Source organism: Ascaphus truei, chromosome 2 (genome assembly GCF_040206685.1).
Source record: "Ascaphus truei isolate aAscTru1 chromosome 2, aAscTru1.hap1, whole genome shotgun sequence".
Taxonomy (NCBI): Eukaryota; Metazoa; Chordata; class Amphibia; order Anura; family Ascaphidae; genus Ascaphus; species Ascaphus truei.
In genome coordinates, this window is record NC_134484.1 from 55,981,535 (window position 1) to 56,005,385 (window position 23,851).

The 23,851-nt window shown below is 39.0% G+C and overlaps 1 protein-coding gene and 1 long non-coding RNA gene across 5 annotated transcripts in view; one reads left to right on the forward strand and one right to left on the reverse strand.

Annotated features, from left to right (window-relative positions):
* The window catches only part of PKHD1L1 (PKHD1 like 1), a 210,357-nt gene that overhangs the window by 176,521 nt on the left and 9,985 nt on the right, over nucleotides 1-23,851 (reverse strand). The window contains exons 1-5 of one of the 4 annotated variants that reach the window (XM_075582423.1): nucleotides 20,585-20,788; nucleotides 17,773-17,859; nucleotides 14,524-14,604; nucleotides 2,782-2,926; nucleotides 2,560-2,668 (exon numbers count right to left, since the gene is read on the reverse strand). In XM_075582423.1, coding sequence (XP_075438538.1) covers nucleotides 2,560-2,668; nucleotides 2,782-2,926; nucleotides 14,524-14,604; nucleotides 17,773-17,824 — 387 coding nt within the window. In that variant the 5' untranslated portion in view covers nucleotides 17,825-17,859; nucleotides 20,585-20,788. Of the gene's footprint in view, nucleotides 1-2,559; nucleotides 2,669-2,781; nucleotides 2,927-6,381; nucleotides 6,514-14,523; nucleotides 14,608-17,772; nucleotides 17,860-19,501; nucleotides 19,692-20,584; nucleotides 20,789-23,851 lie in introns of those variants that run through there. The other 3 variants (XM_075582425.1, XM_075582424.1, XM_075582426.1) reach the window with 3 other exon arrangements.
* Nucleotides 10,361-13,986, forward strand: LOC142478240 (uncharacterized). Its single transcript, XR_012793020.1, has 3 exons — nucleotides 10,361-10,905; nucleotides 11,147-11,216; nucleotides 13,705-13,986. It is a non-coding gene; the product is annotated as an uncharacterized LOC142478240 (long non-coding RNA).

Sequence of the window (23,851 nt, forward strand, 5' to 3'; positions counted from 1 at the left end):
CTGCCCCAAACAGCATACGATCTACAGTAAGTGGTAAGTAGGGAAACATTACAGAGATAGTAGGAATATGTTATACAGTAGTAAGTGCATCGGCAAGGGCTTAAGGTCAGTGCATATGAAATGTATAGTATCAGCCAGCGGAGCTACCCATAAGATTCATTAAAGTACTGTGTTTTAAGAAAGGTCCTAAAGTTGGAGAGAGAGGGTCAGTTGGATAATGAGAGGAAGGACATTCCAGAGGTGTGGGGCAGTGAGTGTGAAAGGTTTTAGACGGGAGAGGGCTTTAGATACAAAATGGGTAGATAGAAGACATCCTTGAGAAGAATGCAAGAGTCGGGACAGGTGTATAGCGAGAAATTAGGGCTAAGATGTAAAGAGGGGCAGAAGAGTTTATAACCTTAAAAGTGAGTAGGAGAATTGTGTACGTGATACAGAGTTTAATAGGAAGTTAGGAGAGGGATTTCAGCAGGAGAGACAGATTTAGGAGAGAGTAAAGTGATTCTAGCAGCAGCGTTTAGGATAGATTGTAGGGGAGACAGGTGAGAGGCAGGAAGGCCGGACAGTAGAAGGTTCCAATAGTCGACACGGGAGAGAATGCCGGCCAGCATTAGAGTTTAAGTGGTAGAGGGATAGCGGAAATATCTTTGTAATGCTACTGAGGTAAAAACGACAGGTTTTAGCTACTGTACATTGTGAATGTGAGAGGAGAAAGTGATGGAGGAGTGAAATGTGACACATAGACAGCATGCTTGTGATACTGTGTGTATGACAGTACTGACAACAGTAATGTAGAACGGGCAGTAGGGCCAGGCTTGTCATAAGTTTGAGTCTGCGAAGGGCCATCCAGGATAATATAGCTGAGAGACATTGGGAGACTTTGGTCTGTACAGCAGGTGTAAGGTCAGGCAATTCCATCAATATGGCAGTTGAAGTCTCTCAATGAGAAGAGAAGAGGAGACAGATGAGAGAAAGAAGGTGAGCCAGGATTGAAAGTGAGAGACAGAGGGGGGGATGAGTAGAGTTAGGTGGGCGATAGATGACCACAACCTTGAGAGGGAAAAAAATCTGGACAGTGTGAGCCTCAAAGGAAGGAAAGGAAAGTGAGAGAGGGATATGAAGAGTTTGGTAACAGATTGAAGAGAGGAGGAGCCCGACGCTTTCTTCCCTGCCCTCAGGGCGCGGAGTTTGGGGAAAAACAAAGGTCACCATAAGAGAGGGCAGCAGCAGCAATCTCTACTCAATGGCTGGTAGCCAAGGAAGCATCTATTGTTGAATACTCCTGAACTAGACAGATCCCGAGTTCTCAGTTCAGGTAAGTTAAAAAATAAAAAACTTTAGAAAAATTGGAGAGTTTGCACTTTTTTTTATAGTGTTATTGAACCTTATGTCTCTTGATAAGCACATTAATTCTACTCATAAAAATAGTTCCATGCAAAATGTTTAGCAATATCCTGTTGCTACAGAATTCTTATTCAGTGAGTGACATTTTCGCCTAAAAGCAATTAATTATTATTTACAAGAAGCTGACGCCAGAAGTTATCCAACCAGTGGGAAATTATAACCTTAAAATGTAAATCTCCTGATAAGACATTTTGAAATCCGTCAGCCATTGTTGTCAGATGGGAATTTTTAGCACATTATCTAAGCAACAGCATGCAAGTGACATCTTATGCCAAAGCTACAATGATGTGACAATGTAGAAAAGTGAGACTTTGAGTTGAGCAGTTGAGTGATACGCTTATAGGGCTCCATGTCAAAGTGGATTTGAAGCAAAAGTTGACACTATGTGCTCTTTTGCATGTCATTACCCAGAATCGCTAGCTGCAGTGGAAGCACTGTATGCCAAGAGTCCGGGTTGCGGACCTGTCTGAGAATGTGAATGTGCTCACAAATGATATTTTTATTTACAGTAGAATTAGAAACACACTGTAATTAGCAGCAACTCTACAATTCATCGCCAGCTGACCACATCCTTGGGAAGGAAGGCACATTAAATCCAAACAGGAGACAATCTATTGTGGAGTAGACCATGCTATATCTCTTACTACATCTTAGTACAACACTAATTCTTAAGGAAAGGAAAGACTTCTAATGGTGTGGAATGGCTATAGAAAATATCCTATGGCTAATTTGCTAATGTTTTTAATGTGATAATGAGCAGCAGTAATTAAAGAAGTGCTCTTTATCACACATCAATATATAATTGCTGAAATTGATGATTGTTGGCTAGATTTAGAACAAACGGTCATTGATTTGCACATTTAAAAAAAACCACTTAAAATAAATAAAAGGGGAGTTGGACTGAGAGGGCCCATTATGTCAGTGAGGTGGGGGAGCCTGTCTGAAGGGAATCTGACATCTGGTCGGCCTGGCCCCTTCATCCACTTGTCCCCTCCTGTTGGGCGAACTGTTCTGAGAAATATGCCCCTGTTGCATTATCCCACATGCAGAGGGACAATGCCCAAGGTCACATTTCTAGGTCATTATCTACCGTTCCTCATTGTACTGTGTGGTAGAAAAAAAGGTGTTTCTTTGTAAAGAGGTAAGAACGATACATACATTGAACTTGCATCCATAGCTTTGAAGATTGCCATTACAAATGCTTTGTTCTGGCACCGGAACGCCATCCACACTCACTCTTACAACGTAATTATCTTCTGGCATTGGTCTGGAAAAGAGAAGGTCATTATTAGGCAACATTTTTCACAGGATGTATTTGAAGCGTAACCCATGCAATTCCATGGCAATGACTGGCATGAAAACCCAGTAATGAAATACTACCTTGTATAACAGGTTATCTGTGTTGAATGACTTGCATCCTTTTCCACGTCACAAGTAATTGACTGGGTAGCAGACACCAGTTGGACACTGTTTCCCAGATGGTCCTTCCCAGAACCATAATTAAACTGGTTTGCTTGTGCAAAGCCTAGAGAAGTACATAAGTATAACTGTCAATGTTGGCTAATTTTTTTTCCATTATTTCACCAAGGTCATTTTTACAAATGCTATTCAGCAATGTTTATATATTATGATATATATTTACAGTGTTCGACAAACCTATACATTTGCTCGCCCCGGGCGAGTGGATTTAACCCCCGGGCGAGTAAATATTGGCCCAAACAGCACACGTTTGGTACTAGGTGGCGAGTAGATTTTTTTGTGTGGCGAGTAGATTTTTTGGTGATTTGTCAACCACTGTATATATATATATATATATATATATATATATATATATATATATATAGTAAAAATATAATTGTGTGACACTTCATAATGTACACGATGGGGCCTGTCTAATAAACTCTGATAAGTGTATATCCGTTATAAACTAACCCTATTCAATAAGCCCATGTCGCAAATCCAAACTGGCTGTGCAATTTCTTGCGGTCTGAAAAAGTTGTACCATAATAAAGAAACTCAACATATTTTATTTGTCCAACAAAGAACTATTCATCCCAAGGGCAGTACAAAGGACTCAGGGTCATCCCTTAAGGTTGGAGGAAAGGAGATTTCACCAGCAACAAAGGAAAGGGTTCTTTACAGTAAGGGCAGTTAAAACGTGGAATTCATTACCCATGGAGACTGTGATGGCAGATACAATAGATATGTTCAAAAAATGTTGGACATCTTTTTAGAAAGGAAAAGTATACAGGGATATACCAAATAAGTAAACATGGGAAGGATGTTGATCCAGGGAGTAATCTGAGTGAAAAAGCGGGCGTGAAACATGTGGGAGGAGGAGTTTTGTCATTTTATGTAGTTTTCATTAAAGACTTTTTTAACCTTCATATCTGGTGAGTTCCCCAACTTCTTTTCATAGCAAGCGGTAGTCCACTCGATCATTTTTTATTTCTATATTTGGAGTAAGGAAGGAATTTATTTTTTCCCCTTATGAGATATCATTGGATCTGGGGTTTTTTTTGTTTGCCTTCCTCAGGATGAATATAGGATAAAGTATATGTCGTCTAAATTTAGCATAGGTTGAACTTGATTAACGTACATCTTTTTTCAACCTCATTTACCATGGAACTATGTAACCTATTCAATAAGATGCGAATTTGGCAGATGGACTGGAAAAGCCTCCTGTTGGGTGATATGGGCCTTTTTAGTGAGGTAAATAATTGTAACAAATTGCACATGCCTAATCTAGCATATTTGTCACTTGTCTGAGATGAAAGTTTTGAATTATTAACTCCTTGTGACCCATGAGGGTCCTAAAGCCCTACTTAGAACTGGAGAGTACTGTCTGTCCGCGTTCCCTTCGTATTGCAGCAAACATGGCGAAAATCCATATTTTTTAAGCCATTGAGGATTCACTAATCTGAGTAAAGTTCATGAAAATAATGTTAGGTAAATTTAAATAAGAACGGACTTAATTTTCCTTTGAGTGAACACTGATTTACTAAGCTAATTGTATACAGAAATATCCCTCCTGTAGAAAATAGATTACAATGTGGTTAATAGCACCTATGTGTACTTATGGCTGCGAGAACGTACTTACAGTACATGCAAACCAGTCATGTTAACTGACAATGTTATGTTATCTAATAGTCATGTTCACCTATAAAGTCATGTTATAGAAGAAACCTTAGGCTAAGGCCATACAGCATTAGCCCGCGCAGAGACGTGCGAAGGCTTTGACGTCCCCCGCGTGATGTAGGTGCGTTTTCGGGCCATGGTAGGCATGCTGTGGGGGGGGGGGGGCGTGCCTAGGGTCGTCACGGAGCTGGTTCGCCCTCATTGGGCGAACCGCTGACGTGACCTGCCCGTCGCGCAGAGGAATCAGTTTCAACTGATTTCTTGCTCAACACGTGCCCCCTCCTGCTTTCGCCCACGCGGCCTATGGCGGTCTTTAGGCAATGTGATCGCGCCCCGCACGGTCGTCTAGGTATGTCCAAGGCCTTAGGCTTCATTCCCTCCTCTTTTCTACCTACACACAGTTACAGACATTAGTGATATTTATACTTTGACACTGATTGTAGGGAACGACCAGCAATTATAGAGTGTATTTATTATATATGTTTTTTTTCTGGGTACTGTGTAAATCTATTGATTTTAAGTGGTGATGCAGAATAAAGTTTAGTATTTTTCTGACTTTAGGATAATGGATTTTGCTGAATTATTGATAATTTTGTGAATCCATGCGTGGTCTTAAAAACAAATCTAAATTTCTTCAGGACAAATGTACTGAAATGTAATAGGAGTAAAAGTCCATTCATGTTATATTATTTCCATTGATGCACTGTGTTCATTTTAAAATGTGTTAACTAAGGTTAACAACCCGTTAAATAGGTTAATGCTTCTTAGTAAATGTGGATATTATAGTCTAGTTTTGTCCGTCATAATCAAAATCATTATTTTGCCATTACATCACAATCTTTATTTTGTAATGGAAAGGGTGCCCCGCTTTCTCTCTGCCATCCTCGCCATTCTAACCCCAGTCCCTGGCTAAATTCCCACACGCGCATGCTGCGTTCCTCCACTTGTTCCTCTGAACGCCTCTGGAGGAAATCTCATACTGTCGCAGACTTCCTTCACTACAAATATATGCTATCCTGTTTCAACTCTGCCCTCTATCCGGCTAAACAAACCTACTTTTCTTCACTAATCAACACGCACAAGTCTAACCCTCGCAAACTTTTCTCTGTCTTTGACTCTCTCCTCAGACCACCCTCAGCTGCCTCTTCTTCTTCCTCCATCTCACCGCAGGACTTTGCTGACTATTTTAAGGAAAAGTTGGAATCTATACGTCAGAACATCCCCTCTGATTCCTCCTCCCATCCTACACCGCTTCCTAACGCTCCTCCTGCCTTCCTTGACTCTTTTTCCGCTGTCTCAGAGGAGGCTGCGTCATTGCTGATCTTGCTCTTCTCCCTCTACCACTTGCCCTCTTGACCACATTTTCTCTCATCTCCTAAATCCTCTTTCTCACACTATAATCCCTACGCTCACACACAATTTTTAACTCCTCCCTCTACTCTGGTACCTTTCCCTCCTCCTTCAAACATGCAACAGTTAAAACATTACTCAAAATCAGCAAGGTTGACCCTACCTGTCTTTCTAACTATCAACCTGTCTCCCTTCTGCCTTTTCCCTCTGAACTCCTTGAACGTCTTGTATTCTCTCACTTGCTCCATTTTCTCAACACCTATTCTCTCCTAGACCCGCTGCAATCTGGCTTCCGCACTGCTCACTCGACTGAAACAACCCTCATTAAAATAACTAATGACCTCCATGCTGACAAAGACAGAGGTCATTACACTCTGCTCATATTACTCAACCTCTCTGCTCAGACAGAGGTCATTACACTCTGCTCATATTACTCAACCTCTCCATACTCTTGATATTCGTTACAAAGCTCTATCCTGGATTTCCTCTTACCTCTCGCATCGTACTTTCAGTGTCTCTTCTGCTAACACCTTCTCCTCCTCTATCGATCTCTCTTTGGGGGTACCCCAGGGCTCTGTCCTGGGACGTCTTCTCTTTTTTCTGTACACACTTCCTCTAGGTGACCTAATCACATCTCTGGGGTTTAAATATCACCTCTATGCTGAGACACATACATTTACTTTTGAACCCCTGACATTACACCTTCTGTACAGACCAAAGTTTCTCAATGTCTCTCTGCGATATCATCCTTGATGGTCCTCCGCCGACTTAAACTTAACATGGCAAAAACAGAGCTCCTCATACTTCCTCCCAAACCTGGTCCTACTACCTCCTTCCACATTACTGTTGGAAGTACTATCATTCACCCAGTAGCCCAAGCACACTGTCTAGGGATCACACTCGACTCCTCTCTCATATTCATAACCTGTCACTTTTTCCTCAGCAATATTGCAAAGATATGCCCTTTCCTCTGTTGCTCCACTGCTAAAACTCTGACTCAGGCCCTCATTCTCTCCCGTCTTGATTACTGTAACCTCCTGCTGTCCGGCCTTCCTGCCTCTCACCTGTCTCCCCTACAATCTATCCTAAACGCTGCTGCCAGAATCACTCTAGTCTTTCCTAAATCTGTCTCAGCGTCTCCCCTGCTAAAATCACTATCCTGACTTACTATCAAATCCCACATCTCGCACTCAATTCTCCTCCACACTTTTAAAGCTTTACACTCTTCTCCCCCTCCTTACATCTCAGCCCTAATTTCTCGCTATGCACCATCCCGACTCTTGCATTCTGCTCAAGGATGTCTTCTCTCTACCCCCTTTGTATCTAAATCCCTCTCCCGCCGTAAACCTTTCTCACTGACTGCCCCGCACCTCTGGAATGCCCTTCCCCTCAATATCCGACTAGCACCCTCTCTATCCACCTTTAAGACCCACCTTAGACACACTTGCTTAAAGAAGCATATGAATAGCACCGTGGCTAATACTATACACATACATAAAGCTGGGCCCCCTGCAGACACACTTACCAGAACGCCCTCCTACTGTCTTTGAACGTTCTTTTTAACTACCAATTAGATAGCAAGCTCTTCGGAGCAGGGACTCCTCTTCCTAAATGTTACTTTTATGTCTGAAGCACTTATTCCCATGATCTGATATTTGTATTATTTTTTATTTATATGATTGTCACATGTATTACTACTGTGAAGCGCTATGTACATTAATGGCGCTATAAAAATAAAGACATACATACACATATAGTTCAGTTGATGCAGTGTTAATTATACCTGCAAGCATTGAAGCTCCTTTGTATGCATAAAAATATTGACTGGAAAAAACTAAACTACAAAAAAAAAAGTCTCAGAAAGTTACAGTAAGTGTGGCACTTCTGAGGTTAGAGAACCTTGTGCATTATCTTCAACCAATTCAATAATATAAAGTTAAGTCACAGAGGAGTATGCTATTTATATTCATAAATCATTCAGAAACAGGATTGAAAAATACAAACAAGGCATTAGAGTGAAACTAAACTTCCGAAAGTCAAACATTTCCTTATAAATCAAAAATTTCTGAATAAATTGTATCCTATTATTTTGAAGGAGGTAATTTGACAAAGAAGCAGAGAGCCAAACAATTAATCTTAATTATTAATAATAGTGCCATAATTGTAAATCGTTATGCATTTGAGTTTCTTAAATATTTCAATATTATTTAATTCAGTAACACTAATATTTATGAGCTTTTTTTATTATACTGAATGATTGAATTTAGCAGAATGATAAAAAGCAAGGTCTTTTTAATCATTTTGTGCTCAGGTCTGACTTCATCAAGGGTAATAGAGATTTACATTTTTTTATTGTGTATCAGGTAAGACAATGTGTTTTAGTATCACATGTATTTCTGTGTTAAAAACTTGAAGTCTGGTACCTTATTGCTATACATAAGTGAGGCTGATAATGGTTACAATGCAAGAATGATGTTTCCAGCAGCATGAAGGCAAAATAGCAAATGCAAATAACATATATTTTTAGTTTTCTGCAGCCACAAGATTTTCATTTAAAAAAAAAAAAATCTACAACTCACTATGCTTTATTGTAAATATATTTACATATTTCATTTTGATGGTCTCTTTATTGTATGTATCATGATAGATATACAGACCAATCATCTAACAAAAGGTTTATTTTAAGATTATTAAATATTTTAGGAACGGGGTCTGGTAATCTTTTTCCTACTTCATAAATCATTCTACGTTTATTTCTTTAGAAGATATAACGTGTAGCCTGTTTTTAAGTTTATTTTTATGTAAAGTACATGGTGTCACAGTCGACACTGTGTGTACTGAGTGTAAAGAGGATAAGAAAGGACAGCACAACTGGATTTCAGGAGATCTATTTATCATGTGAATATTATTAACATTCGCCCTTTCCTCTGTTGCTCTGCTGCTAAAATGCAGGCCCTTATTCTCTCCCATCATGACTATTGTAACATTCAGCTGTCCAGCCTTCCTGCCTCTCACCTATCTCCCCTACAATCTATCATAATAGCTGCAGCTAGTATAACTTTACTCTCTCTTAAATCTGTCTCAGCGTCTCTCCTGTTGAAATCCCTCTCCTGGCTTCCTATTAAATCCCGTATAACTCACAAAATTCTCCACCTCTATTTTAAGACTATACACTCTAATGTCCCTCCTTACAGCTCAGCGCTAATTTCTAGCAATACACCATTCTGACTCTTACATTCTGCTCAAGGATGTCTTCTCTCTACCCCTTTTGTACCTAAAGCCCTCTCCTGCCTAAATCCTTTCTCACTGACTGCCCCACACCTCTAGAATGCCCTTCACCTCCATATCCGACTGGCACCCTCTCTCTCCACCTTTAAGACCCATCTTAAAACCCACCTCTTTAACAAAGCATATGGGTAGCTCAGTTGGCGGATACTATAATAGTAATAACTTTATTTCATATAGGACTTTCCTCCCAATATGACTCAATGTGCTTCACAATTACAATATAGTGTATAGTGTAAGCAGCATTGTAAATAGGGTTTTTACAGACACCGTCCCTCCTATAATGAGTATACAATCTATTTTTTAGGTGCCTGAGGACCAAGGAGATAAGTGACTTGTCTCAAGGAGCTGACACTGGGATGTGAATCATCTAATATGCACTGACCGACCCTTTGCAGACGCACTTACCAGAACATCCTCCTACTGTCTCTGAAAAATATCCCTACTTACCAGTTAGATTGTAAGCTCTTTGGCACAGGGACTCCCTTTCCAAATGGTAATTATATGTCTGATGCGTTTATTCCCACTACGTGTTATATTATTATGTCACGTGTATTACTGCTGTGACGTGCTGTGTGCCTGGATGGCCCTATATAAATACAGATATACAACTATACTGCAATCAATTTACAGTTATTAAACTCTCCAACGATTAAAGACTTAAAATGTTAACTATAAATGCAACATTTTTCTTATATAAACCTCTGAAAGGGGGAAAATCACAAAACAGTCATTTAGAAAAAGGCCTCTCCCCCATGAGAAATGTAAGTGACCTCCACGTAAGTACTAAAAACATTGAATGTTCATGCTTGTGTTTGTTGTGTGTTTTGACAATTACAACTTCAAATATACTGTATGAAAATGACCTAGATAAAGCTATCATTATGTTTCTTATGTTAACATGCAGATATTTTGACAATTAAATATATTGAGAAAGGAGAATCGCATGTAAACGTTTGTATTTGCTACATTAGATGCCCTAGTGGAAGTAAACCTGGGGCAGCATTCAAAGGAGCACTTATTTGTTTTCACTCTATTGCCAAATGATGTGAGGTGTTCTAGCAAAGAAACAGCTCAACATACTCTGCCTCTCTGCCAGTTTGTGCTTATCTGTTGCATCCATATTGTGCCTGCAGGAACAAGACGTGCAAGGGTGGATAGAGGGATCTTTTAACAGTATGTGTTTTTCCCATATTGAATAACAACTTACATCAACTAAGTGTAACAGTCCTATCCCCCCACTAAGGGAGGGGGAGGAGGGTTGTGGTGCTACTGCTAACCTGTTTGGGGACACAGGGGATTTCAGGGATGATTTCAATCCAGTGGACGCCAGAGGGCTGCCCTGCCATCGTTCCTATTATTGTTCAATTGACCTGATCCCGGAAAAAACCTACTTCATAGAAAAATCTACTCCTTATCCCCTATTAAAAACCTGGTCCTGAAAGAATTTATCAATGAAAACCTACGGAAAGGTTTTATACGGCATTCCACATCACTGGCATGGGCATCACTGTTTTTTGTAAAGAAAAAGATGGGGAACCTTCAACCCTGTATTGACTATCATGAACTTAACGACATTACTATCAAGAACCGATACCCTCTCCCATTTATCCAAAATCTAATTGATTAAGCTTAAGATGCGTACTTGTTCTCCAAATTTGATCTACAAAGGGCGTACAATCTGACGAGGATTCTCACGGGCGATGAAAGGAAAAACACATTTAAGACTAAGTATGGACACTGAATATAGCGTCACTTTGTACTTTGCAACGCCCCTGCAGCCTGTCATTTTTTTGTTGATTACTTTTGCAGTGATCTACTTAGCATTTTCCTTGCTGTATACCTTAATGACATTTTAATTTACTTGCATCGGAAAATGGAACATATAAATTATGTTCGTGAAGTATTGAAAAGTTTACACATACACAGATTGTATGCCAGACTGGACAAATGTTATTTTTATGTTACATAGGTGGAGTTCCTTGGATATGTCCCGACTCTTAACAGCAACTGGAAAATTCCTACCATTCAACGTCACGAAGGTACAACGACTCCTCGGCTTTGCTCATTGCTAGTGTCATTTTATACCAGAATACTCTCAACTGGTAACCCCCTCTAAAAACCTCACTCATAAGGGAGTACCCTTTAAATAGACCTATGAATTTGAGTGCGTGTTTAGATAGCTAGAAGTGAAATGTTTCGATTCTCCTGTGTTCGCTCAACCAGATACCAGTAAAACGTTTGTCCTCAAAACTGATGCATTCAGCACACTTTTGGAACTATTTTGTCGCAGTGTGACAAGGAAAATGTTCTACATCCTATCATTCACAAAAAAATGAACGGGCCCAGAACTATACAAATCCATATACAATAAAGACATTTTGCAAAATCAAGGAGGGGTTCCGACATTGGAGACATTACCTGGAAGGTGCTTCCCATCTCGTCAAAGTTGTCATGGATCATAAAAACTGGAAATTTGTAGGTGTCTTAGTCATAGACATGTAGATGGAAGTTGATTTATGCCCAATTTAAGTATGTTATCTCGTACCATCCAGGAACTAAGCATGGTAAGGCGCCTTATCCCGTCTCCACACCACCGACAGGTACTGTCCTGAACCACTGCCAATATTAACACCTCTGAAAACGATTGCAGTTATAGATCTGACCGTGTAGAAAACCCAACTGCAGATCACACCCACAGAATTAAAGGAATTGCATTTTTTTTTAAGCGTGCACCCGAGGAGATGGAGGTTTTATATATAAAGGGACCAAGATTTATGTGCCGTTAAAAAAGACACATAAAGAAGTGCTGTAGTGGTGTCAAGACACTTCATTATCAGGTCATCCAGGAGTACAAAAGACAATAACTTGTTCAGCGCTGGTTTTGGTGGCTTTGTATGAAGAATGAGGCCAAGTATGAAGAATGGGGCTTGCCATGTCCCAAAATAACTTTGTAATGTGGGTAATTATCAGGACAAAATAGGACACTTTCTTGTTCTACCCAGCCTTCCTTCTGCTCTGATCTTGGCCTCGCTGTTTATCTATTGTGTATCGCATTGGCTCTGATTGAGGACCTCAGTTTACGGCTCATTTCTGCAAGGCGTTCACGCCCGACAACCTGCCAAGCCTGGGACCCGTCCCTTAGGGAGGTTTTACTGTATGTCCTAACTATGGTTTCCATCCCTGGCTGCCCATGTTCCTCATGATCAATTATTGGACCAGCACTGGTTTCCTGATTTTGCCGCTGTTCCTCAGCACAATCATTTTCTGGGTTGGTGCAATAAAAGCGCAGGAAATGCTATGCTCACTGCTGCTGCAACAGGTTATTCCTTTTGTTCTGTTGCCTGCTTGTAGCTCTTGTTCACTGCTGGACTTGCCTCCTTGCTCTTCGGACCCTACTATCTCTTCTGGATCTCCTGTGTCTGACCTCCCATTTGCCTGGCGCTCACCTGGAACTGTGCCTGCCTCACGGCCTCTTCACTTGTTGGACCCCTTTCCTCTTCTGGACTCCACCTCACTCCTGGACCTTTATTTTCTAGAACAGTTCTCTCTGAAAATTCCATCACGGCCCGGGTGCAGCTCGTTACCCCCTTGTGTGTTATTGGAGGGGGTGCTGTATTTCTCCTGGTTAGCTGCAGTGGTTATCCATCTGCTCCTGTGTGCTCTGCTGTCCGTGTTATCACATCAGGCCACAGTATAAAATGCTGTTCCTTTCCAATGTAAAATGTACAAGAAGTAAAAAAATGACACTGTATGCTCATTTGCATGCCATTACCCAGAATCCCTGGCGGCAGTGGAAGCATTGTTTGCTAAGTGATAATGGGGAAAAGCAGGGTAGCAGACCTGTAAGAGACATGTGCATGTGCTCACAAGTGGTATTTTTATTTGCTGTACATTGTGTGGTGGATGTTTTTTCTTACTTTTTTTACCCCCCCTATCTTATTTAATGTGAGGTTAAAGCCGCTTCCAGCATCACATTGCAAAGCCAGTATAACCATTCTCACACTGAGACCCAAAAGGTCAAAACAGCTGTCTGTGAATAGGCTTACTGGCTATACACTTATTTAAACCAGGCCATGTTAAAAAAAAAGCTGTGCACTATGGCAGGCACAAGCTTATAGGGCAGAAGTGGCCAACTTCAGTCCTCGTGAGCCACCAACAGGTCAGGCTTTCAAGATATTCCTCTTCAGCACAGCTGGCTCAGTCATAATGACTGAGCTACTGATTAAGCCACCTGTGCTGAAGCAGGGATATCCTGAAAAACTTACTTGTTGGTGGCCCACGAGGACTGGAGTTGGCCACTCCTGTTATAGAGGATCACATTAAAATGGACAAGAATCAAAATTTGACCCACTGTGTGCTCATTTGCATGTCATTTCCCAGAATCCCTGGCTGCAATGGAAGCATTGAATGCTAAGTTATAATGGGTAAAGGCAGGGTTGTGTGAGACACGTGAATGTGCTCACAAGTACTATTGTATTTGCTGTCCCCTTCCATATAACGTGACTGTCTATATTGTACTTCTTCCAGGATGCATCATTGATGGATTTAAACAGCTATAAAGGAAGTAACCATGCACATGGACATAGCAATAAAAGGCCTTCATAATGTGATGATATCAGCTTGCAACATTTACACTGTTGATGGTGGAACTAGAGAGCTGCCAAATGACCTCCATAGAATACCATGGTTTTGAAATGATGTATTTGAGTTATAAGCAGAGATTTCCAATAATAAAAACGGCATACCAACTTTACTTACCTGTGTCTTTCTCTCACACGTTTTGGATGGTGCTGCATCTTTACATTTTAAAGCCGTTCTTAGAAAACTATCAGTGGTGAATTATTCACCAGGCAATATAAAAATATTTTACATACATTAAAAAAAAAAAATCATATATGATGAAGTAGGAAAGTAACATTTAATTTCTACCTTTTCTTAACTTTTTGTTGCAAACGATTTTATGTACAACAAAATATAAATAATAATGAAAGATATTGAAACATAGGCAAATGTTGGTTTTGTTTTTTTTGACAAAGTATAACTAAACACTATTCACATCCAAAATCATGTGGACATAGAACACAACCCTGCTTTAAAAAAAAAATGTTCACAAATAAAAACATAATTAATAAAAAAATTATTAGTAATTATGACCTATTATTCAGAGATTGGGTACTTGTCAGTTACTGTAACAACAGTATGTAATTCCCAGAAAGGGATTTTGTAACAGTGCTGAATGCTTTGAATAAAGGTTATACTGGCAACAGATCAGAGAATAATACTTTTCTCACACAGATACAGTCCACGTTTCTAAGGAGTTGTTTTTTTTTTCTTTCCAATACACACCCTGTCCTTTGATTGTAATCCTGGTTGCTCCATTCACGCTCCCTTGGTTTGGAAAAATGTTAGTAACTTTCACTTGTCCATCTGCAAAGAAATACAACGGAAATTAGTCACAAATGTGTTTTACACCGATAACCTGATGACAGTGACAAGATGCCCCATTGACAAACATGCACAATTAGCTTTATGTGTTTTTATAGAAGTCTGACCTGTAAATAACTGAAAATAAAGTGATAGTTTTTTTTTTGTTGGTAAGGTTGGTTTATTCAAGGGATTTGTAAGTGCATTTTTTTTAAATCTATGGTGTGCTTAAACCGTAAGTATATAGAACATGCTACGTGTGTGTGTGTCTGTATATTTAGGAGACCATTCCAAGATATTTTATCCTGCATCAATGCAAACAAGACAGCGCTAAACTACCTGTAGTTTTTTTAAACTTTTTCATACACTGTACATACATTTTCATATAAACGAAAAAAGAACAGAAAGCGCACGCCCCATAACGTAAAATTGTACATTTAATAAAAATAGGGATGGGGAGAGGGATTAAAAACACTCACAAAGATAGTAATTAAACAGGCAATTTGTGATTGTATCACCACCAACGAGGTCTGCAGCGTCCCGAATCACATCAACAATCCAAGGAAAGTTCTTGCTGGATCACCAGTAAAAGTTCATCCTCTGTTTGGATTCGCAGATGGTTTTCCGCGTGTCAGCTTGCAGTAAAGCAGCCTCAATACAGCTCCCTGCACGCTCCGGCCGTAAAGCGTGCACTTGCGTGATGACGTAGGGTATGCTGATTACGACACTACGTCATCACGCAAGCTGACACGCGGAATACCATCTGCGAATCCAAACAGAGGATGAACTTTTACTGGTGATCCAGCAGGAACTTTCCTTGGATTGTTGATGTGATTCGGGACGCTGCAGACCTCGTTGGTGGTGATACAATCACAAATTGCCTGTTTAATTACTATCTTTGTGAATGTTTTTTATCCCTCTCCCCATCCCTATTTTTATTAAATGTACAATTTTATGCTATGGGACGTGCGCTCTCTGTTCTTTTTTCGTTTCTATAGATTCACCTTTGGAACTGTTTTTTCCAATTGAGAGCAGCCGGGAACCCCTGGAATTCCTATTGTTCTGTTGAAACCTATCAGGACTCATTTAGGGTTGGACTTTTGCACTTTTTTATTTTAAAATGTATTATATGCATTTATATTCTTTCATGTATGTTAGAGTATATAATGTTCTAGTTTGTTTAGTATTCATCATTTGTGCATCATATTAATAGATGTATTTTATAATACACCGGCTCTTTTGTAAATTCAATAATTATTATTTATTACTTTATACACCCATCTATTGCACATATATTTGTATATACACACCTTACATTAGTTCACTAGTGGCGCTACTTATTTTCTTTTTCTTCATATTCAAGTTATATCATCAGGTCAACAAACCACCAATTTACAGTACATACTTGTTTTTATTTTTGAAATAAATGTTTGGACTACTAGTTGTGTTCAGCCCTTACAGTTAGCATAGGTATTTATTGACCTTAGTCTTCTTCATACAGTATGTGGAAATCAAAATGAATGCACAGCTGGTATAGAGACGCTAAAAACAGTATTAGTGAATTCTACTTTATTTAAATGTAAATGATGCACCTCAAATAACTAGCACAGAGCGGCAACTGAGCAGCTCTGCTCCAAACAGATTTTCCAATCCTACCAATTGACAACTCACCTTTTGTTTATCATTAAATTATAAATTACCTCACAACCCACTTCTGTAATATCTACAAGAACATATTGTTGACCAAGTTAAGTAAATCAGAGATTAATAGCTGTGTATTTCCTATGCTTCCTACCTTTTGGCTTGTATGACATTACTTTAACTAGATAGGGTTGGAAATAATTTAGTAACCTATAATGCAACATGTCCGTGTGTGTGTGTGTGTGTGTGTGTGTGTGTGTGTGTGTGTGTGTGTGTGTGTGTGTGTGTGTGTATATGCAAATATAACTGTATGCTCATCTGCATGTCTTAGGCAGGTCTGCAACCCCGCCTTTCCCCATTATCACCCAGCATACAGCACTTCCACTGCAGCAAGGGATTCTGGGAAATGACATGCAAATGAGCACACAGTGTCACTTTTTGCCTCAATAACCATTTTTAACATGGTTCCCTATAGGCTTAAGCTTGCTGCATGGTCACAGCTTTGAGCACAGCCAGGGTTAAGGTGCATACCCAGAAAACCATCCACAGACAGCTGTTTCGACCTAGATGATATATATATATATATATATATATATATATATATATATATATATATTATCATTGTCAAATTGGAATTTTTGATTTACCAATTCACCACATTTCCCTGAGTATGAACAGACATGTACAGTACCAATTCTTCAGTGCAATTTTTCTCAGGTACTGAAAGGGAAATCTTTAATTGTGAACTTATTATGGCATATTCCCTGTTATACTTAATAATTCCTCAACCCTCAGCTATTTTGAAAGTATTAACAAGAAAAGGCTGGAATAAATTATTCAATTAGATATTTCCTGGTTTATCATAATTGTTTGTTATGCATAAAAAAATATATATGAAAAATATGAGAAATCATATTATGCATTAATATATAATGTAAATGTGTGAGTATTTACCATTTTTATGCTTTTAACATATTTTTCTCATGTCTAAGAGTCTTAATAGGTAATGATTATCCTGTGAACTAACTACTGTAATGTTTTGCGATTAAATCAATTAAGGCTATTTTACAAAACATACTTTATCCCTAAATATGTGTCTTAGACTAAGACACGTATTTAGGGATAATGTGTGTTTTGTGAAATAGTCTTACTTGATTTAATCGCAAAACAGTTCATTATAAAATGAGTTCATAGGATAATCATTAACCTTTATGCATGTTTATGAAAGTAGTATGAAACAAATCTAACAAATAAAGCTACATTGTGTCATGTGTACCCTTTCTAAAAACAAAACAGCATAAAACAACTAAAATGAACTAATATACTATTATACTGACAAAGAGACCCCTCTTCAGCAAAAAAAAATAATGAAAAGAAGGTCACTTTCTATAATAAATGCTACACTAAAGTGTCACCTTTAGAATAAAAATTGTGCATCAGGGTAAAATAAGCCAATAATTCTGAGAAAGCTGAAGACCCTATGGTAAGGGAGGTTGCATATATAAACGAGTATATCTTAAATGTACTTACTTGTGACCTGGATGGTGATGACACTGAGAAGGAGAAGCACATGGAGCCCCATTGTGCCTGCAGCGCGAGTCTGTCCCCAGCCAGTGGCTACAAAAGAAGGAAGCAGTCTCTTGTAGTTTACAACACTTTCCCTGCCATCCAACACACAAATGTCATTTGCATTCTGCAGTGTACAAGGCTAAGCATCATTCTGCCCTGGCACACAGCCCTAGGGCAGGAGACAGCCATAGAGCTTCTCAAAGAGGGCTACAAGTGACGTGCGAGAGGAGAAGGATGGTGTTGGAAATAATTCTGAGGAGCTACAGGGGAACTGTAGCTGTGATATGGCAGAAGGGTGCTTAAATAATTTGGCCCAAATTGTTAATTTGACCCAATGTTTAAGCACCACTCCTGTCTATATTCTGTGAGGACTGCAGTACCAATCAATGAGCCCCAGCTAAAAGAAATCCACTTAGAGCAAGTTTAACCATGCTGGATAACTTTTCTGCATTTACATGTGAGCCGCAGGCTTCTTTATTTTCAAAACCAGAGACAGAACATAAAACACAGACAAAGCTCAGTTTTTAGCACATCCAGTGAGACTCATACACGGTACAGTGCCTAAATATATATGTATAAATATCTAATAAGTAAAATGGTCTTTTAGTTTGACATTTTTGGCCAAAATTGTTGTAAGCCCCTGAGCCAACGCCAAGGCAGACCACATATCAGGGGTCCCTAACGCTAATATAAATAAATATTAGTTGCAAAGTTCTGAGTCTGACTGAAGCTTTTATTAACCTGTACATTACCAGGAAAAGCACTCTGTATTAGAGATGTCACAGCCAAACTGCAAGCAGGCAAGTTCCCCTGAGTGGAAGATGCTATGGAGTGAGCCCATAACCATTTAAATGTGGGAGGGGGTGAGCTTAAATTAGGAAGGAGGTTGCCACCCTCCAATCAGCCATGACTAGCTGGACAAGAATTGTAAAACATACTGGACACCTAACAAGCTCCTATTGAACCCCCAAAATGACCACAACATATATATAAGCATATGAGTGTCACAGAGGAGTGCTACTGAGCATGGCAATATATATTTTTAAAACCAGAGACAGAACATAAAACACAGACAAAGCTCAGTTTTTAGCACATCCAGTGAGACTCATACACGGAACTTTGCAACTAATATTGACAGATTTACTATAAATCATTCTTCCTGTTATTACACAGGTTATTAAGAATTTATATTAGCGTTAGGGACCCCTGATATGTGGTCTGCCTTGGCATTGGCTCAGGGGCTTACAACAATTTTGGCCAAAAATGTCAAACTAAAAGACCATTTTACTTATTAGATATTTATACATATATATTTAGGCACTGTACCGTGTATGAGTCTCACTGGATGTGCTAAAAACTGAGCTTTGTCTGTGTTTTATGTTTTTAAATGGTTTTTAAAATATATATTGCCATGCTCAGTAGCACTCCTCTGTGACACTCATATGCTTATATATATGTTGTGGTCATTTTGGGGGTTCAATGGGAGCTTGTTAGGTGTCCAGTATGTTTTATTTATTTTCAATCCTTCCCTTGGATACCCCCAAATCAGGATTTAAAGTGCCATCTATTATTACGTTTTTATTCCTGTGGTACATAACTACTCCTTACTTAGAAAAGATTAAAGCCCTATGTTATCGCTGTATCAACCTCTCGATTTACATGTTATTTTATTCTGCTGTTAGAAGTGTACCTGAGACTTCAAGCTTTTAGTAAAGGTGACTGGGAAGAAAACATTTGTTTCAAGCACTTTTCCTTTCCAATACAATGCACAACGAGTTCTATACCAGGACACAATGCAAGATGATAAGAAAACTGCATGAAGAGAGATCTCAGTAGATTGTGTTACAACTTGTGATATCGCAGATCAGTACATCACAAACCACTGAACTACTGACACACTGCAATAAGAACTATAATGTATTGTACATATTTGCTAAGAAAGATTACATGCAAGCATAATTACCCTATTCATTCTAACTCATATCTGTACTGTATTGCATTTCTTAAAAATATTCCAGAGTAGGTAGCTCTTCAATATCCCATATAACAAGTCAGTCTATCTAAGGGTAATATCCCATATAACAAGTCAGTCTGCCTAAGGGTAATATCCCATATAACAAGTCAGTCTGTCTAAAGGTAATATCCCATGTAACAAGTCAGTCTGTCTAAGGGTAATATCCCATATAACAAGTCAGTCTGTCTAAGGGTAATATCCCATGTAACAAGTCAGTCTGTCTAAAGGTAATATCCCATGTAACAAGTCAGTCTGTCTAAGGGTAATATCCCATGTAACAAGTCAGTCTGCCTAAGGGTAATATCCCATATAACAAGTCAGTCTGTCTAAGGGTAATATCCCATGTAACAAGTCAGTCTGTCTAAGGGTAATATCCCATGTAACAAGTCAGTCTGTCTAAGGGTAATATCCCATGTAACAAGTCAGTCTGTCTAAGGGTAATATCCCATATAACAAGTCAGTCTGTTTAAGGGTAATATCCCATGTAACAAGTCAGTCTGTCTAAGGGTAATATCCCATGTAACAAGTCAGTCTATCTAAGGGTAATATCCCATATAACAAGTCAGTCTGCCTAAGGGTAGAGCTGTCCCGTTCCCTGTCACGCCTATTCTTGCTTCGCTAATTTCCTACACTGCTGTTTAGTGAGTGTCTTGCCATTTTTTGCTGAGTTCTTATCTCTCACTGCTTAACTTTCTCTCCCCCTTTGTTTTATAAACGGCTTATTTTTATTCTTATTCCCACGTCTCCTGAGAGACTTACTTGACTCCCTTGGATTGTCTGCTGAGAATTGTCCTTCTGCGATCCAGTCTCTGTGTCTTCTTTTGCTGGTTGGTGACCACAGGTCAGCTCCTGCCACTACCCAGCTCAGGTTTGAAGATATACAACTGAACCAGTGACTTGGATGGAAATTAACTTGTCTCTCTCGGTTGTTGTCTGCTTGTTACTCAACTTCAGTACTAATGCATGTCTTCATAGTACCGCAGCCCGGGTCATAAAGTGGGAGTAGGAATAGCTAATGTTTCCTAAAAGCCCCCTCTAGTGGTGAAAAAGTCATTTTTTTCTAATTCATTTCGCTGAATACATTTTGTTCTCTAATTTATCTTTTTTTTAGATTTTATAATTGAACAATAAATACATTACCAGAAGACTATAAAGGGAGAAAAACCGCTCATCCATATATATATATATATATATATATATATATATATATATATATATATATATATGATCATGTGAAAACAAGAGGTGCTCAGAGGGAAAAATAACTAGTGTATCAGAGTTGATCCCAAGAGGGAACACAGACATATCCTAAATTACTAGCTTAGTTATACTATGTTATGTGATATATCTCCGTCACTACAGAGCTGGATATATTAAACCTGTTGGTAACAGGAATTTGATACTCACATATTTGATACTCTCTTGCCTTAATTGTATCTATTTAGGCTGTGAGTGATACTTACCTGCTTATCTGAAATATTTGAATTTAGACAATAGACGCCCACTGAAAGCGATTAACTTGACAAATCATCAGGATACTTATTAATATATTGCTTATCTTGCCACTTCATTATGGGGTTATTTTAATGTTTGAATGTGATTTATGTGTTTTTAATCTATATATTTGAATAAAACTTTATTATTTTTCTCCCTGGCTTTTCCGGTCGTGATAGGCTGATTTTGACCTAGCGACAGCACTTACCTGTTAGATCATTGTTAGTCTACTCACTGTACTCCAACATTGAGTGCTCTTTTGTGAGGGAGCCTTTATGATCCTCTTGGGATCAACTCTGATATATTACTAGAAGACTACTAAGAATAAATAAAAAATATACATACTATACTGTAAAAAAAATCACTCACATACAGCTTTTTTTTCTTTTTGTTGTTGAAAGTGTTCACCCTAAAAAGACGTACACATGGTCCACAAATGGTACCAGGTACGCTCCACTTGTGACTCTCTTTTCCCGAGACGATGACATTATCAGTCCTCTTCAGCCAAGAGGCCAGAAAGAGCCCTGACGTTATACACACACACACATACACATATATACTGTGTTTGTATGTGTATGTATGCAATACAATTAAATAATTGTGTATACAACTAGTTTAATCCAGTTATATATGTAACACGTGTTCCCCCACCCTAAGGGAGATTCACTGTTGTTACCTGGTGTTGGTGCTACCTGTTGGTTCAGAGGGAGGCTCTCAGCATCCGCCAATGTTGTTTGGGGATAAGCAGGACAGGCTTTCAGTGCTGGGTGGTTCTTTCTCTTGCTACAGCACCTTCATTCCACAGGGCCTATCACAGATAGCTGCAGTCCTCTGTGGAAAACACTCTTCCCTCCCCCTGAAGAGCTGCAGCCTCAGGCGGGAGTATTATAAACAGCATCCGGGTCTTTATTCAGCAATTACAGCAATTACAGCATACATGTCAGCCTACATGTTCTTTCTTGTGTCCTTGGATTCAACCCCCCAGGGTTTGAGGATCCAAAGGTCTATCCCTGTCTCCCATATCCCCTGGTGGAATATGGGGTAGCTGTTCCCACTTCCCTGAGGGAGGGTTAAGGAAGGTGAACCAGAGCCCTGGCTCCACACTTCCACACTCTGCCTAAATTTGGATCTGCAGCCCCTTTTGTACCCAGGGCAGGGTCCAAGGTCTGAGCCCCTCATAGGGCAGTACACAGGCCTTAGGCCCACCTCCCCTGTTACTCAAGGGAGGTTTTTTTTTTACTTCTGCAGCAGCATGGGCATAGATTTAACCCTAACACTGTCTGCGCTAGTACCAGGGCTTATGTGTTAGGTAGAGGATTAGTAGCCCAGGGGTTACATGGCTACATATACATTGAAATAATGTTACTTAATATATGTTGTACATGACAAGACGTTTTATATTACAAATCAATCATACATTTACTGAATTTGTAAGATTTAGTTGGCTTACAATATGTATCTTTCTAAAAATCACTGAAGGCAGGGTCTTGCAATATATAATACTGAATAATCTGAACAGGGAGGAACTAAAATCACATGCTTAATAGAGGAGACAGTAACGTGTCTGCCAATTAAATAATGAATGTGGGAGCTGTGCAAAAAGTTCTGAAAGAATAGACGTACTGTTAGCCCAGAGAGTGTCAAAGGAGCTTTGCAGTAAGAGGAACAGAGTTATAGGGTGTACGGATTAATGACAAAGTAATAGAGCTTAAACCGGTTTAGTGCCTTTGTGATTCATTACTATGGAGATCAATATTGGATTGAGCCATTTGGAGATACAGGCACCATGCAAAGCTTATTTACACCATTTTGAAATGTACTGGAGATTCTCAGAAAAGGTTTTATGAGATGTCATCATATCTCAAGGAATAACCCTGTGTCATTTGTACTGTCCTTGGGATGAACAGTTCTCTCGAAAGGTATTGACCTTGCATATACATTATTGGTACAGTTAATAGTTATCATATCAGCTCTCAGAGCCCTATTTTCTAATGTAAAAAAATAATAATAAATTTAGCTAGCCCTTGCACAGGCAATCCATTCTCTTTATTAATTTGGTCGCTCTTCTCTACACTCTTTCCCATTCCATAATGTGTTTTTTTATAGAGTGATGCCCCAAACTTTCATCATTACAATGGAGATCAAGATTGGATTGAGCAATATGTAGGTATAGATACAGAGCAAATCTTAGTTGAGCCATTTTAAAACATACTGGAGAGTCCCATAAAAGAGAGGTCTGTCTGTCTACTGTACATACTGTAAAACATTGCATGACTTTTCTGCAGAGAAATATGTCACAAATTAAAAAGTGCAACAAACACATAGTAAACAAATGTTTCTCATTGACGTTTAGATTGTTCTGTAGTTAGATGCTATATTAAAACATGTTCACATGATACTGATTACACACTTAATTAAATGTATTGAGCTGCATTATTTCAAATAAATAGCTCTTATTTTTAATATATTTACTATAATAGAATATGAACTGGAAAGTCGGATTTATACTTTCAAAGAAATATCAGTATGCAT